The 12523-nt window shown below is 49.5% G+C and overlaps 1 protein-coding gene across 1 annotated transcript; it reads left to right on the top strand.

The window, feature by feature from the left end:
• Positions 1-388: 388 nt before the first annotated feature.
• LOC129670211 (small integral membrane protein 10-like protein 2A) lies at positions 389-12522 on the top strand. The gene is made up of 2 exons (XM_055598706.1): positions 389-781; positions 12446-12522. The coding sequence occupies exons 1-2, from the start codon at positions 596-598 to the stop codon at positions 12464-12466; spliced, it is 207 nt and encodes a 68-aa protein (XP_055454681.1). The 5' UTR covers positions 389-595; the 3' UTR covers positions 12467-12522.
• Position 12523: the final 1 nt, after the last annotated feature.

Genomic DNA, 12523 nt, shown 5'->3' with positions numbered 1-12523 from the left:
TCTCTTCTCTTCTCTTCTCTTCTCTTCTCTTCTCTTCTCTTCTCTTCTCTTCTCTTCTCTTTTTTCTTTTCTTTTCTTTTCTTTTCGGCTCCCTCCCGTCCCCAACGTGGAGCCTCGGCAGGGAGCCCAGGCCAGCCGTGAATTCACGTCCTTCCTGCCTCAGCCTCCCTCCTGCGTGCTGGACGAGTAACAGGCTAGCGCCGCCTCCGTTGTTATCCTCAGCTTCACCATTAGAGGGTGCCAGGACGCAGCGCAGCGGCCCATGCTCTCACGCACGCGCACTTTGCTTGTCCGGGGAGCCGTCGGAGGGGCAGGGCGGAGGGCGGGGTCTGCTGCCTGCGCAGGCGCGGGCCGGCTTTGTGACGTCAGGCCGCGCGGCCGGGCCGGGGATCCAGGCGGTAGCTCGCGGAGGCGCTGCCGGAGAGTGACGCGCCGACTCAGCTCCCCCGCGGCCCGCCCTCCCGCCGGCCTCGCCGCGGTCTCCCTGGCTCCCCGAGAGCGCTGAGCGCTGAGCAAGCGGCCCGGGGAGGAGGCCCTGGGCGACGCGGCGCGGAGAGGGAGGGCGGGCGGGCAGTGGGAAGCCGCGGGTCTCTATATGGCGACGGCTCTGTCGGGTCTGGCTGTCCGGCTGTCGCGCTCGGCCGCCGCCCGCTCCTATGGGGTCTTCTGCAAGGGGCTGACCCGCACGCTGCTTATCTTCTTTGACTTGGCTTGGCGGCTGCGCATCAACTTTCCCTACCTCTACATCGTGGCTTCCATGATGCTCAACGTGCGCCTGCAGGTAGGTGAGCCGCGCCCTCGGCATCCCTGGGTCGGCCCTGCCCACCTAGCTCGCCGGGATTCAGGTGCTGGGGGCTCCTGCCGCCAGCCGGGGGCTGAGTGTGTACCAGGCATCGTGCATTTCCTCCTGTAACCCCATCCTGCGTTAAGATGCTCCAGAGGGCAGGTCCCACATCTGGGGGTGGGGTCCAAGGAAAGATGACAGGAAGGTCCCTTAGGACGCTTTGTCCTTAAAAATGACAAATTGTTAGCGATCCTGTAGCAGCGAGTTCCTTTGTGATTTCTGGTTCCCCAAACTTCGTGAAGGTTTATTATATCATCCTTGTACCTTTAGATCGAAAGTTAATGGTGTTTTGACCAGTGTTTCCGATTTATTCTGGCTAGGGGTTAGAAATGGCGATGAGGATGAGAGAATGAGGTAAAACAAATTCCGAGGCCTGAAACAATTTAGACGTGGAATAATGGCATGCCTGCATCAGCATTCTGGAGGCCGCGTTTGCTGGAAATGACTGACATTCCCCTATCTCTGGAATTACAAAATGCCTTTTTCTAGCCGAGAGGTCTTGCCAATTTTAGTGCTCTGTCTCCAAAAGTAAGAAAGGCTGGATAGTGAGCTTCCTTGGCTTCTGTTTACACACCGTGGTAGTGGCACAGGATGTTTTGGAGAAAGGAGTCAGCTCCACCCCTGGGAAGCATTTCATCCCACAGCTTTTGTTTGTTTGTTTGTTTGTTTAGTGGTGGTTCTGGAGGTGAACCTGGTGGGTACTTTGCATTTGCTGTAAGCATAGAATCGCCCCGGGCACAGATTTATTGTACGTTTGTCGTTCCCTGGTGTGTAGAGGAACCAGTTCTGAGAAGTGTGCCTAGTTTTTCTGCAGTTGGGTCAAATTAGAGTGTAACGGACTTGGTGTAAATGGTCCCTGACACAGGTGGTTATAGACCACATGAAATTTGAAGCCAAGTATGTTGATCAAAATTGGTTAAAATGAGTTTAGAAAAACCAATTTTAAAGTCCAAATCAGTATACCTTTCCTTTTTCCGGGGGGGGGGGGTGTCAGGTGTGTGCCACTCCACCTCTTTATGAGGTGCTGCTGGGGTCAACCGTGGACTTCCTGTATGCTAGGCAAGCACTGTAACAAACTGTATCTCTGCTGTATCTCTGCTCCCAAAGCGAACTACCTTGCATGAGCAAGGGCTTGCGGCATCTTAAGTGATACCAGGCCGTGGGGGCGGAGACATCACACCTTCACAGCAGGTGCCGCAAATGAGTAGAGCGCTGGCTGTGGGAACTGAGATAAGCCAGAAAGCCTGTGTCCTTGCCAATCACCAACCTGTAGAAACATGGCTCCGGTGTTTCCGCCAAACCTGGTAACCTCCTCTGAGAGAAATCAGACATGATTCTTAAACAACAAGTTAGCTCGGAGTTTTCAAAAGCAAAAACAAAAAGGCTTTGGGGATAAAACATAAGTTTTTGCAGTCTATGCTTGACCCAGCAGTTCCCACTTTAGAAATTTGTTGTCTAGAGTTACATATTATTTTATTTCCCTAGGAAGTTACATGGAAAACTACAAGTGGTTACTTACTACAAAATGTTATCTCTTGTAACATTAAAAACAAACAAAAAACAGGCTAGGATGTAGCTCAGGTGGTAGAATATTTGTCCAATATCCACAAAAGTCCTGGGTTTAGTCCCTAGTATGTCATAAACTGAGTGTGGTGATCCACGTCAGTAGTCCTAGCATTTGGGAGGTGGAGGCAGGAGAATCAGGCCTAAGGTCTTCTTTGGCTATGTATCAAGACTCAACTTAAATAAACAAAACCTAAAAAAAAAAAAAATCTTCCTGTATTTCTCTCTGCACCCTTCTGTAGTCCGAGCTACTCCCACTGCTAGGCTGGACTTGTGTTATTTTCCACTGGTGAGAGGTGTCAAATATATACACTATACATATGTATACACACACACATATATATTATGTACGCATGTGTCTGTGTATGAGTATCTGTAGCAGGAAGAGGCCAGGAGAGGTCTCTGGATCCTCTGGAGGTGGCAGGCAGTTGTGAACTGCCTGATTCCACCTTTCTGCAAGAGTAACAAGCACACCTAACCAGCTGAGCCACCTCTCTGGCTCCCTAGTGAAGTCTTCTAAACATGTATGTTGTGCTCTTACCACGGGTGAACATGACTTCCGCTGACCCCTCACCCAGCTTGCACCTTGATGACTAAGTAGGTTTTGACCGGGTCCCCTTCTCTTTACTCAGTTTGCAACCATTCCCTTCCTGCTCTTGGGGTATGGACCACGTCTTCCTTGGCAGGGACAGCCTCACAGTTTAGTTCTTTCAGAGGGAACTTCCTTCACTGCTGGAGTGCTGAGGACTCCTTTGTTTTAGAAGCAGTAAACAGCAGCAGATTCCATTCCCCTGTTTCCTAATTGCGCATCTGTTTGTAGGACAGTGAGCTCATCTCTGGAAAGGTGATTGTGCATTTGAGGGGGGAGGGAAACAGCTCTGTAATAAGAGCATGTGAGCAGTGAGTGCAGGCCCATCTTAGTGGGCTCCGAGTCGTCATGATTCGGGTGTTAGCCAGTTTTAGAGAATCTGGGAGGCAGACCTGGGCTTCTTAACTCAGGATCAAGTGGCTCAGGTGGAGGGTGAAGACAAACTTACCAAGTGCTTTGGGAAAGTCTTTTTTCTTTTTGTTTTTTTGAGACACAGGTTTTTTGTGTAGCCTTGGCCGTCCTGGACTCACTCTGTAGACTAGGTCGGCCTTGAATTCAGAGATCCACCTGCCTCTGCCTCCCAAGTGCCGGGATTAACAGAATGTGCCAACCAAGCCTGGCTGTGGGAAAGTCTTTTCTTTTGAGAACAGGGTGTCACTATGCAACCCTGGCTGGCTTGGAACTCTGTAGAATTCCTTAGGTAGCCCAGGCAAATTCAAAGAGACCTGCTTGCCTCTTCTTCATGGTACATGCTGGAATTAAAGTCATGGACTACTGCCTAGCTAGAGGAGGATTTTCTAAGACCTGGCCAAATGCAGCCTTTTCATACTGGGGGAGGAAGGGGTTCTGCGTTACAATGCTGTAGGTGAAATATCCCCTCTCTCCCCACTCTCCTGGGACTTGATCTGGCTGGTCTGGAACTCACAGAGATCCGCCTGCTTCTGCAGAATGCTGTCATTAAAATTGTGCACCACCACTGTCCGGCTTCATACTTGAAATCTTTATATCTGCTGCTTTAAGCTCCCCTAAATGCTTTAGGACTTTTGTTTATTGTGAAAAATTACTAACTCAGCCTAGCTTGAGTTGTTAATTATTCTGACCTTTGGTAAAAGAAAGTGTAATAGGAAATGGAGCCTGCCTAAAGGGGATGCTGCAGCAGCTCACAGCCTTTTTTCCCTCTGGCATGTTGTTCCAGCATATTGCTAAGAAAGTGCTAGAGGCCATACAGGACTTTATCACCGCTGTCTTTAAATCTCTGTTCATCGGCCTGGGGTTTCCCTTACTCCTTTGGCAGTGCTGTGCTTGTAATCCAAGGCCACATGCACACTAAATGTGGGTGCTCTTGCAGAGGCCCCAGGTTCCTGTAGGCACTGGACGAGCTTGTGGTGCAAGCCTGAAAAACATTCATACACATGAAAATTCTTTAACAATCATTTTTGTTTGTTTTTAATTTTTGTGTAAGAATGTTTTTGTCTCACATATGTGCGTACATGCATGTATGTTTTTATGTGTAGGCCAGAGGTCAACCCTGGGTGTGTGTCCTCAGGTGCAAGCCTCTTTGAGTTTTTTTGAGACAGGGCCTCACGTTGGCTTTAGGCTTACTAATTTGGCTAGATTGCCTGGCTAGGGACCTCAGGGATCCTCTTGTCTCTAGTAATTCTCCCGTGTCCAGCTCCCCAGTGCTGGGGCGATAAGCACGTGACCCACACGTGGCTTTTTTCTGTGTATGCTGGAATGTGAAACTCAGGTTCTCCCGCTTGTGTGACAAACACTTCACTAGTGAACTGCCTCCTCAGCCAGTTTGTGGTCCGCATGGGCAACAGGGTGACAGGATTCCTGTCCCAAAATAGAAGGAGGATTGGAGAGACTGCTCCTGGAGAGGACTGGAGTTTCGTATCCAGCGCTGACACTCAGTGGTTCACAACAGCCTGTAACTCCTGCTCCAGGGGATCTGTCGAGCTCTTCTGGCCTCCGAGGGCACAGCACACACAGCACAGCACTCCCATGAATATGCCCCCTCCCCCATTAAAAATCAATCTTAAAAAATAAAGCCAGGTAATTTTTAATCCCAACACTCAGGAGGCAGAGGCAGGCAGATCTCTTTAAGTTCAAGGCCAGCCTGGTCTGCAAAATGGTTCTAGACCAGTCAGGGCTGCAATGGCTCTCTGTCTCAAACAAACAAACAAGGGAAGGAAGAAAGTACTGCTTTTAAGCAAGCCTTAGTGTTCTGAGGGCAGGTCATTAGCATTGTGCTTTTTCATAATATAGGTGATGAAAAGTAAGAATCAGTCGCTACACAGAGTAAAAGCTGTTTGGGTGGGCCATTGTAGCACACAGCTGTAATGCCAGCACTTGGGAGCTGGAAGATCGGGAGTTCAAAGCCAGCCCTGGGCTACATGAGACCTTGCCCCTCCCCAACCAAAACTAAAAATTAAAAATAACTAGTATATATTAAAGAAGCTGGTTGTTGGTGGCACACAACTTTAGCAGGTGGGTCTCTGAGTTTGCCTGTGAGAAGCATGGAAGTGTCTTAGCCCCAGAGAGACCCAAAGAGAAGGCCTGAAAAGAACACAGAAAAGATACCGTAAAGACTGATGATGATCACGAGACCAGGCGATGCCCCTGTTTCATCCGACGCTTCTTGTCCCTTTCTGCCCTGTGCTCAGAAAGCCCCTGAACCTCTTTTTGCCTTTTATTCTCATAACCCTTCCTTCCCTTCCCTTCCTTTCCCTTCCCTTCCCTTCCCTTCCCTTCCCTTCCCTTCCCTCTTTCCTTCCCTCTCCTTCCCTTCCCTTCCCTCTTTCCTTCCTTCATGCTTTGAGACAGGGTTTCTCCTCTGGCTGTCCTGGAACTGGCTTTGTGGACTAGGCTGGCCTTAAACTCGAGATCTGTCTGCCTCTGCTTTGAATCACCTAGCTCTGTTCCTGTACTTTATAACTGGGAATTGGACCCATAGCCTCTTGCCCACTGAGCTACTTCCCCTGGCTCCTAGCTCCAATCTCCTCTTTCTATTAGATCTTAATTGTTTTGTGTGCATGTGCATGCACACATACGTGTGTTTGTACATTTGAGTGTGTGCGGATGTGTATGCACTTGGATGTCATAATTTGTGTATGGAGATCAGACCACTACTTGCAGGAGTTTCTTGTCTCTTACTGTGTGGGTCCTGTGGCTTAAACTCTAGTCATCAGGCGAGGTAGCAAGCGTATTTCCCCACTGAGCTATCTCATAGGCCACAGCTGCTCTTTCTCATCTCTGAGCCTCTTCTGAATCTATAGCTTCATGGTTTCAGTGCCCTCTCACCACGTGGACATCTTTTTGCCCTTTGTATGTAACAAGTTTTTGTTTTCCCAGGCGTTGTGCTATACGCCTGGAATCCCAGCATGTAGAGACTCTGGGAAAAAGTTCATGAGGAAGCTTATCCTGCAAGCTAGGTGCAGTGATACAAGCTTGTGACTCCAGCGTTTAGGAGCCGGAGGCAGCGGGGGTCAGGAGTGCAGTCCTCCTCAGCTACAGAGTGAATTTGAGGCCAGTCTAGGTCACATGAAACCCCATCTCCAAAGACAAAAGAATGTATCATACTAGCTAAGTGTACACAATTCAGGGATGTTGATACCTTTCCGTGTTGGGCAGTTGACACGTCACCTGTTCTTGGAGCTTCTTCATCACATGGAAATTGTTCTTGTCTTCTAAGCGGGGAAGGGAGCTGGCTTGTATGGCGAATAAGACGGAGAGGACCTGACACTTTAGTAAAAACCTTGGCAGCGGCATCACCACGCTGATGTCTGGGTCGGAGGAATGCAGAATACGGACAGAGGATAGAGATGTCACCAGGACCCACACTTGGGTGAGCCTGGAACAGCAGGAAGCTGAAGGCTGGAGTAGTGAGCCGGGAACGAAGTGATAGAAGTGCAAAACACACTGGAACAGCTCTCTTTTTGCTGCTTCTGAATCAGTTCTCTCTCTAATGTTGGGCCTGGGGATCAAATTCGGCTTGGCAGAAAAGTGTCTCTACTTGCTGAGCCATCTCACTTGGCCCGTAACCTACATTCGTTTACTCTGTCGGTCTGTCCTTCTTTCCTCCCTTCCTCTTTCTTGCTTTCTTTTCTTTCCTGTGTGTATGTGTGTTTATGCAGGTGCCTGTGGAGGCCAGAGGAGGGTGTTGGATCCCCTGGAGCTGGAGATACAGGTGTTAGTGACCTACCTAGTGTGGGTGCTGGGACCTGAACTTGGGTCCTTTCCAGCCTAACCTCAGTGCCGTCTCCCAGCCTCTCTCCTGTACTCTGGACCTGCTCAGTTGTTTTCAGACAGCCTCGCCAGGCTGACCTAGAATGCATTTTGTAGTGTTGGCTATTGGAACTGCAAATCCTTCTGCTGTCCTTCTGAACACTGGGATTGCAGGTTTGTGCCACCACAGCAGTCCCTTGGTTTGTTTCTGAAAGAGTTGTGTGCGGCTCAGGCAGATTTTACAGTGTATGAAAAGGTGAAAACCAACACCAGAGATTGTTTGTAACCTCCACATGTGTACTCACACATGTATTTATCACACACACTTCTAAAGTATGTGAACTCATTCTAGTTACGCAGATGTTAAAAGATAGTTATCGTATGTAACACGATGGGAACAAATGGTCTTAAACCAGCTTACTCTTACTCCTGGGGCTGCACTTAGTGAGTGCTGGGCTCTGGGCTCCAGCCCAACTTGTCTGTTCCTGGGGAAGGAAGAACCAGTTTCTTCACCTCCCGGTAGTTTTTAGGATGCAATAAAATTGAATGAACATGAACTCCTACATACAAAAGAATGAATATAGAGGTGCTCAGCAGTCAAATGTTAGCTCAGCATGGATGAGGCCCCGGGTCCATCTTTAACATCACGTGGGAAGCGGGGAACAAAAAAGACCACCCACAGAATGGAAGAAAGCATTTATTGGTAAATTAATCTGGTAAAGCATTAATACCCTGAATAGAGAAAGATATCTTACAATTAAAAATAAATTAACTAAAAACCAAGCAGCCCAATCCAGTCATTGGCAAAGCGCTGGACCAGAGATTGATCTAAGAAGGTACACAGATGGCCAGTGTGTCCTTGAGAAGAGAAAACAGATCTCAGGAGCAGTGGGAGGCCGCCTCACACCTGTTAGGATGGCTGTTGTCAGGCAGAGGGTGGGAGGGTGGTTGCAGAATCAGATGCTGGTGAGGCTGTGTGCCCTCCGGCCTTGTGTGCTGCTGGTTGTAAAATGAGAGACTGGTGGTTCTTCACAGCTGAACAGTAGCAGTAAGTCTGCTTCTGGGAATGGACCTGAGAGTTTGAAAACGGTTTAAAGTCTGTTACTCCAGTTAAAACAGTGGTCCAAAAACAGCAGCAGCGAGTCTGTGGACAGGACAGTGGATAAATGTGGGCACTGGGAATGTGGCTCGGCTGGGAGAGACCTTGTCTAGACACCCTGAGCCTAGGTCCCATCCCTAGGACTTCAGTCACCAAGGCAAGTGTCCTAGGCCTGTAGTCCCAGTACACAGGAGGTAGAAGCAGCAGGATTAGGAGTTGAAGGTCATCTTCAGTCTAGTTGTTTGAGACCCTGCCCCTATAAATAAATGAACACATACAAACAAACAAACGCTGAATGAAACAGGCCCTGAGATCCTGCCGACCTTCCCCTTACATGAGAGCGTGCTGCGTGGTTGCCTGGTTTCCTCCACCCGGGCCCCTTTCCCTGCTGGATCCCGCTTTGGCTCTATTAATAGCTGCCATTTCTGAAGATGATCTTCAGTTGGCTGCTGGACCTTTGGGATGTTGTCGCTATCTGAGTGTGAGAGTTGCTGTGCACCTGTGTTGTGTGTGTGTGTGGTTGTGTACGTGTTGGAGCACCTACATGAGTGTGGGTGCATGTGCCCTCTGGGCTTTGTCTCGATCCTGGAACTGCTGCGGTGACAGGTGCTCCTGTGCTCACACCCCCCTCGTTGGAATGTTTGTTAAATGTGGGGGATTTGAACTCAGGTTCTCGTTGTAGCACAGGAAGTGCTGTTACCCGCTGAGCAGTCTTCCCAGCCCTGCTTTGCTTACTGAGACAGGGTTTCCCACCCCACTCTGCCTTATGTTCAAGCCGTCCCGGAACTTCGCTGTGTTTGTACGCAGGACTCAAGATGGTCCCCTTGCCACTGCACCTAGCTGTTACCTGACGTCTTAACAAATCCGTTAAACAGTTTTTTTTCCCAGCATGTTCTATTTTGGCATTGCTTGTGGTCGCGCATATGTTTGCTTACTCTTGAGGGAGGGGAGGTTTGTGTGGTCCTGGTCTTGAACTAAAGTTTTTCATATCCCATCCTCCCAAGTGCCGGGATTCAAGGTGTGTGCCTCCGTGCTCGCCCTGTAAGTGGTTTTAAAAGATGTATTTCTACCTTATGTGTATGTGTGAGTGTCCACATACATGTCTGTGCCCCACATGGCGTGTCTGGCGCCCTCAAAGGCCAGACGAGGGTGTCAGATTCACCGTAACTGGAGGTGCAGGTACTTGTCAGCAGCCACGTGGGTGCCGAGTTCGAACACCAGTCTTCTGCCAGAGCAAGTGCCCTGAACTGGCGAATCCTTTGTCTAGACCCCTCAAGTTTATTTTCTGAAGTCAAGGTTTAACAGTGTTTTATTTTTAATTTTTGGTTTTATTTTGTTTTGTTTTTTGGGGGGTTCTATCTCCCTGAGTGCTGGGATTACAGGCGTACGCCACTGCACCTGGCTTTAACAATCTTTTTTGATGTTTGCTCTCACCAGAAAGTCCTTTCCAACCCCAAGGGTATGAGGGCTTCAGTATATTCTGGTGTCACTAGTTAATATGTTTTTGAGATGGAATCTGACCATGTAGTCCATACTGGCCTCAAACTGGAGAGCCTCCTTGCCTTGGCCTTCGCCATACCGGGGTCACAATCATGTACTACCACACTGGGCTCATTTTAACTTGGGGTGTGTGTGTGTTTGACATCAAATCAAAGGCTTAGCCAGGTGTGGTGGTGCACCCCAGCACTTGGGAAGCAGAGGCAGGCAGATTTCATTGAGTTCAAGGGTAGCCTTGTCTACACAGCGAATTCTAGGCTAGTCAGGGCTACATAGTGAAACCAAGGTCTCAAAAACAAAACAAAGCAACCAAATAAACCAGGAGCTTTGTGCGTACCGCAGGGTAAGTGCTCTTCCACTGGGCTGTATCTGCTGCCCCTCCATATTTATTTTGAGAGGAGGGTCTTAGGTAGCCCTAAGCTGGCCTCAGACATATTGGCTAGCTGCGGATGAACTCATGGTCCTCCTTTCTCTGCCCTTGCCTGAGTGCTGAGAGGACAGCCATGCACCACCACACTGGGGTCATTTTGGAGGACAAGGACAGTCTCCAGTGTCCTCCTTTAGGTGTGGCCCATCTTGTTTGTTTTTTTCAAGCAGGATTTCCTTGTCTGTTCTGGACTCTCTTTGCCTTCTTTTTTTTTTTTTTCCTTGTTTTTTCTTCAAGGCAGGGTTTCTCTGTGTAGCCCTGGCTGTCCTGGACTCTGCCCTGGCTTTGTAGACCAGGCTGGCCTCAAACTCACAGTGATCCTTTGTCTCTGCCTCCCAGAGTGGTGGGATTATAGGTGTACACCACCACACCTTGTTCTGGACGCTCTTTGTAGAACAGACTGGCCTCAAACTCACAGAGTTCCGCCTGCCTCTGCCTCCCTTGGTTGCTGGGATTACAGGTATGCGCCACTGCGCCCAACAGTCCATCTCTCTTCTAAGACCGTCTCTCTCACTGGCCTCTGGAACTTGCCCAGCGGGGTACCCGGCCGACAAGACTCATGGATCTGCCTGTCTCCACCTCCCTAGTGCTGGCAATGAAAGCCACCACCTCCCCATGGATGATGGAACTGAAATTGAGATCTTTCTAGTCTTATTTTCATTTTAATTAAAAAATTTTTGTTTGTGGGTATGTGTGCCCACAGAGGCCAGAAGAGGGTGGTGGGTCACTCAGGGCTGGAGTTGCGAGCTTATGCGGTTGTGAGTTGCCTTTCTTGGGTGCTGGGAATTGATCTCACTGCCCCACTGAGATGCACTTGTCTGTTGAGGTTCCTTTTCTGCCCTTCGCTTTACCAAACATCCCAGCATCCTTTCATGTGTTCCCTGAGACACTTGGCAACACTGGTAGAAAAGCTGCTGCCGCCTGTGGGCGCTGACAGGAGAAAATGCTCAGCTCCTTCCTGTGCTGAGCCCACAGCACCACACCTCACACCTCAGGAAGTGTGACCTCTCATGAGGACACCAGGTGGCCCAGCTCCCCCAGACCCGGGTGTAGCTTCTCCATATTGAATGTGCTTTTTAGCAGATGTGTGACCAGGAGATGGGGCGTGGCTGTGTGACAGAGATGCTTGCCTGGTCAGTAGAAGAAACTCGGTGATTTGTCCTCCCCGTGGTCCTGAGTCAGCTTCACTGAGAAGGGTAGTGGTGCCCTTCCTCATCCTTCGTAGTGTGGAGACATTTGCTGCCTCCAGCCTGATCTTTCATCAGGGCCCAGGGCTACCAGGACCTGCTTACCAACGTCCCACACCTGCAGGCATGCTTGTCTTAGAGTGTGTGCTGGCGTCACCAGCACCCAGGGTCCTACCGGGCCCATTGCCTACTCCATGACTCCTCTCTGTCCCTCTGAGGAGTAGCCTTGCTGGTTTGCTTTGGAAAGTATCGGGGGCAGGCTATTTTTAGGTTACAAAGCAGCAGTAGTCTGGACTGTCAGGTGCCCAAGGCCATTAATAGCCTGGGTTAGGGAAGGTGAGGAGACAGGCATCCAGCAGGGCAGCAGCTGCCTAATTGGGTCAGGCCTATTGTCATCTAGCAGGTTGGCCACCTCTTGTGGGTGAGGGTTTGTGTGGAAGATGCCTTCTCCCAGTTGCCCCGAGGATCTTGGACGTTCCTGCTCCCTCTTGCATTTCTTAGCATCTTCAGCATACTGCATTTTATTTTAACTCTTGAACTTGGAAAAAAAGAACTCTCTCACTCAGCGCTTTGATGGGCAGGTTTGTTTGCCATGACGTAACAGTGTTGATTTTTTTGTAGACTTAACAAATGGATGGGGGTTGGAGGTATTATACTAGGTTCGAAGGGGTTGATTATCTGTATCTTTGTGTATACTTTATTCTCAGATTTATCTGTTTGAGTCAGGGTCTCATGTAGCCAGGCTGGCCTCAGATTCACCATGTAGCCAGCCAATGGTAGCCTTGAGCTTGTGAGCCTCCTGCCTCCGTCTCTACGCTGTAAGCCCATGCTGGTCTGGAATTCACTACAGAGCCTAGGCTGACGGACGACAGTGGCCAGTGCCTCTCACGACCCAGCTCCTGTTCAGCTCTGCGGTCCCACTCCACAAGGAGCTAGTGTTTGCTGATACTGTGTGTGTGTGAATGTTTTAATAGCCCTCTGTCACAGAATTTTCTTTAATTATCTTTTCCAGGTTCATATTGAGATCCACTGAAGGCCACCCCTGACTGACAGGCATCACCCCAGCTCACTGCATCAGAGGGCTCAAAGC

This window comes from Psammomys obesus, unplaced genomic scaffold, assembly GCF_907164565.1.
Source record: "Psammomys obesus unplaced genomic scaffold, mPsaObe1.curated_primary_1811, whole genome shotgun sequence".
NCBI classification, from domain to species: Eukaryota; Metazoa; Chordata; class Mammalia; order Rodentia; family Muridae; genus Psammomys; species Psammomys obesus.
The sequence above is the reverse complement of the archived record's forward strand: the minus strand, read 5'-3'. Positions and strand labels throughout refer to the sequence as shown.

Bases quoted from the DNA above. Each gene is read 5' to 3' on its own strand.
- LOC129670211 (XM_055598706.1), top strand. From the start codon at position 596: ATGGCGACGGCTCTGTCGGGTCTGGCTGTCCGGCTGTCGCGCTCGGCC. The intron at 782-12,445 runs GTAGGTGAGCCG...TATCTTTTCCAG, and splicing joins TGCTCAACGTGCGCCTGCAG to GTTCATATTGAGATCCACTG.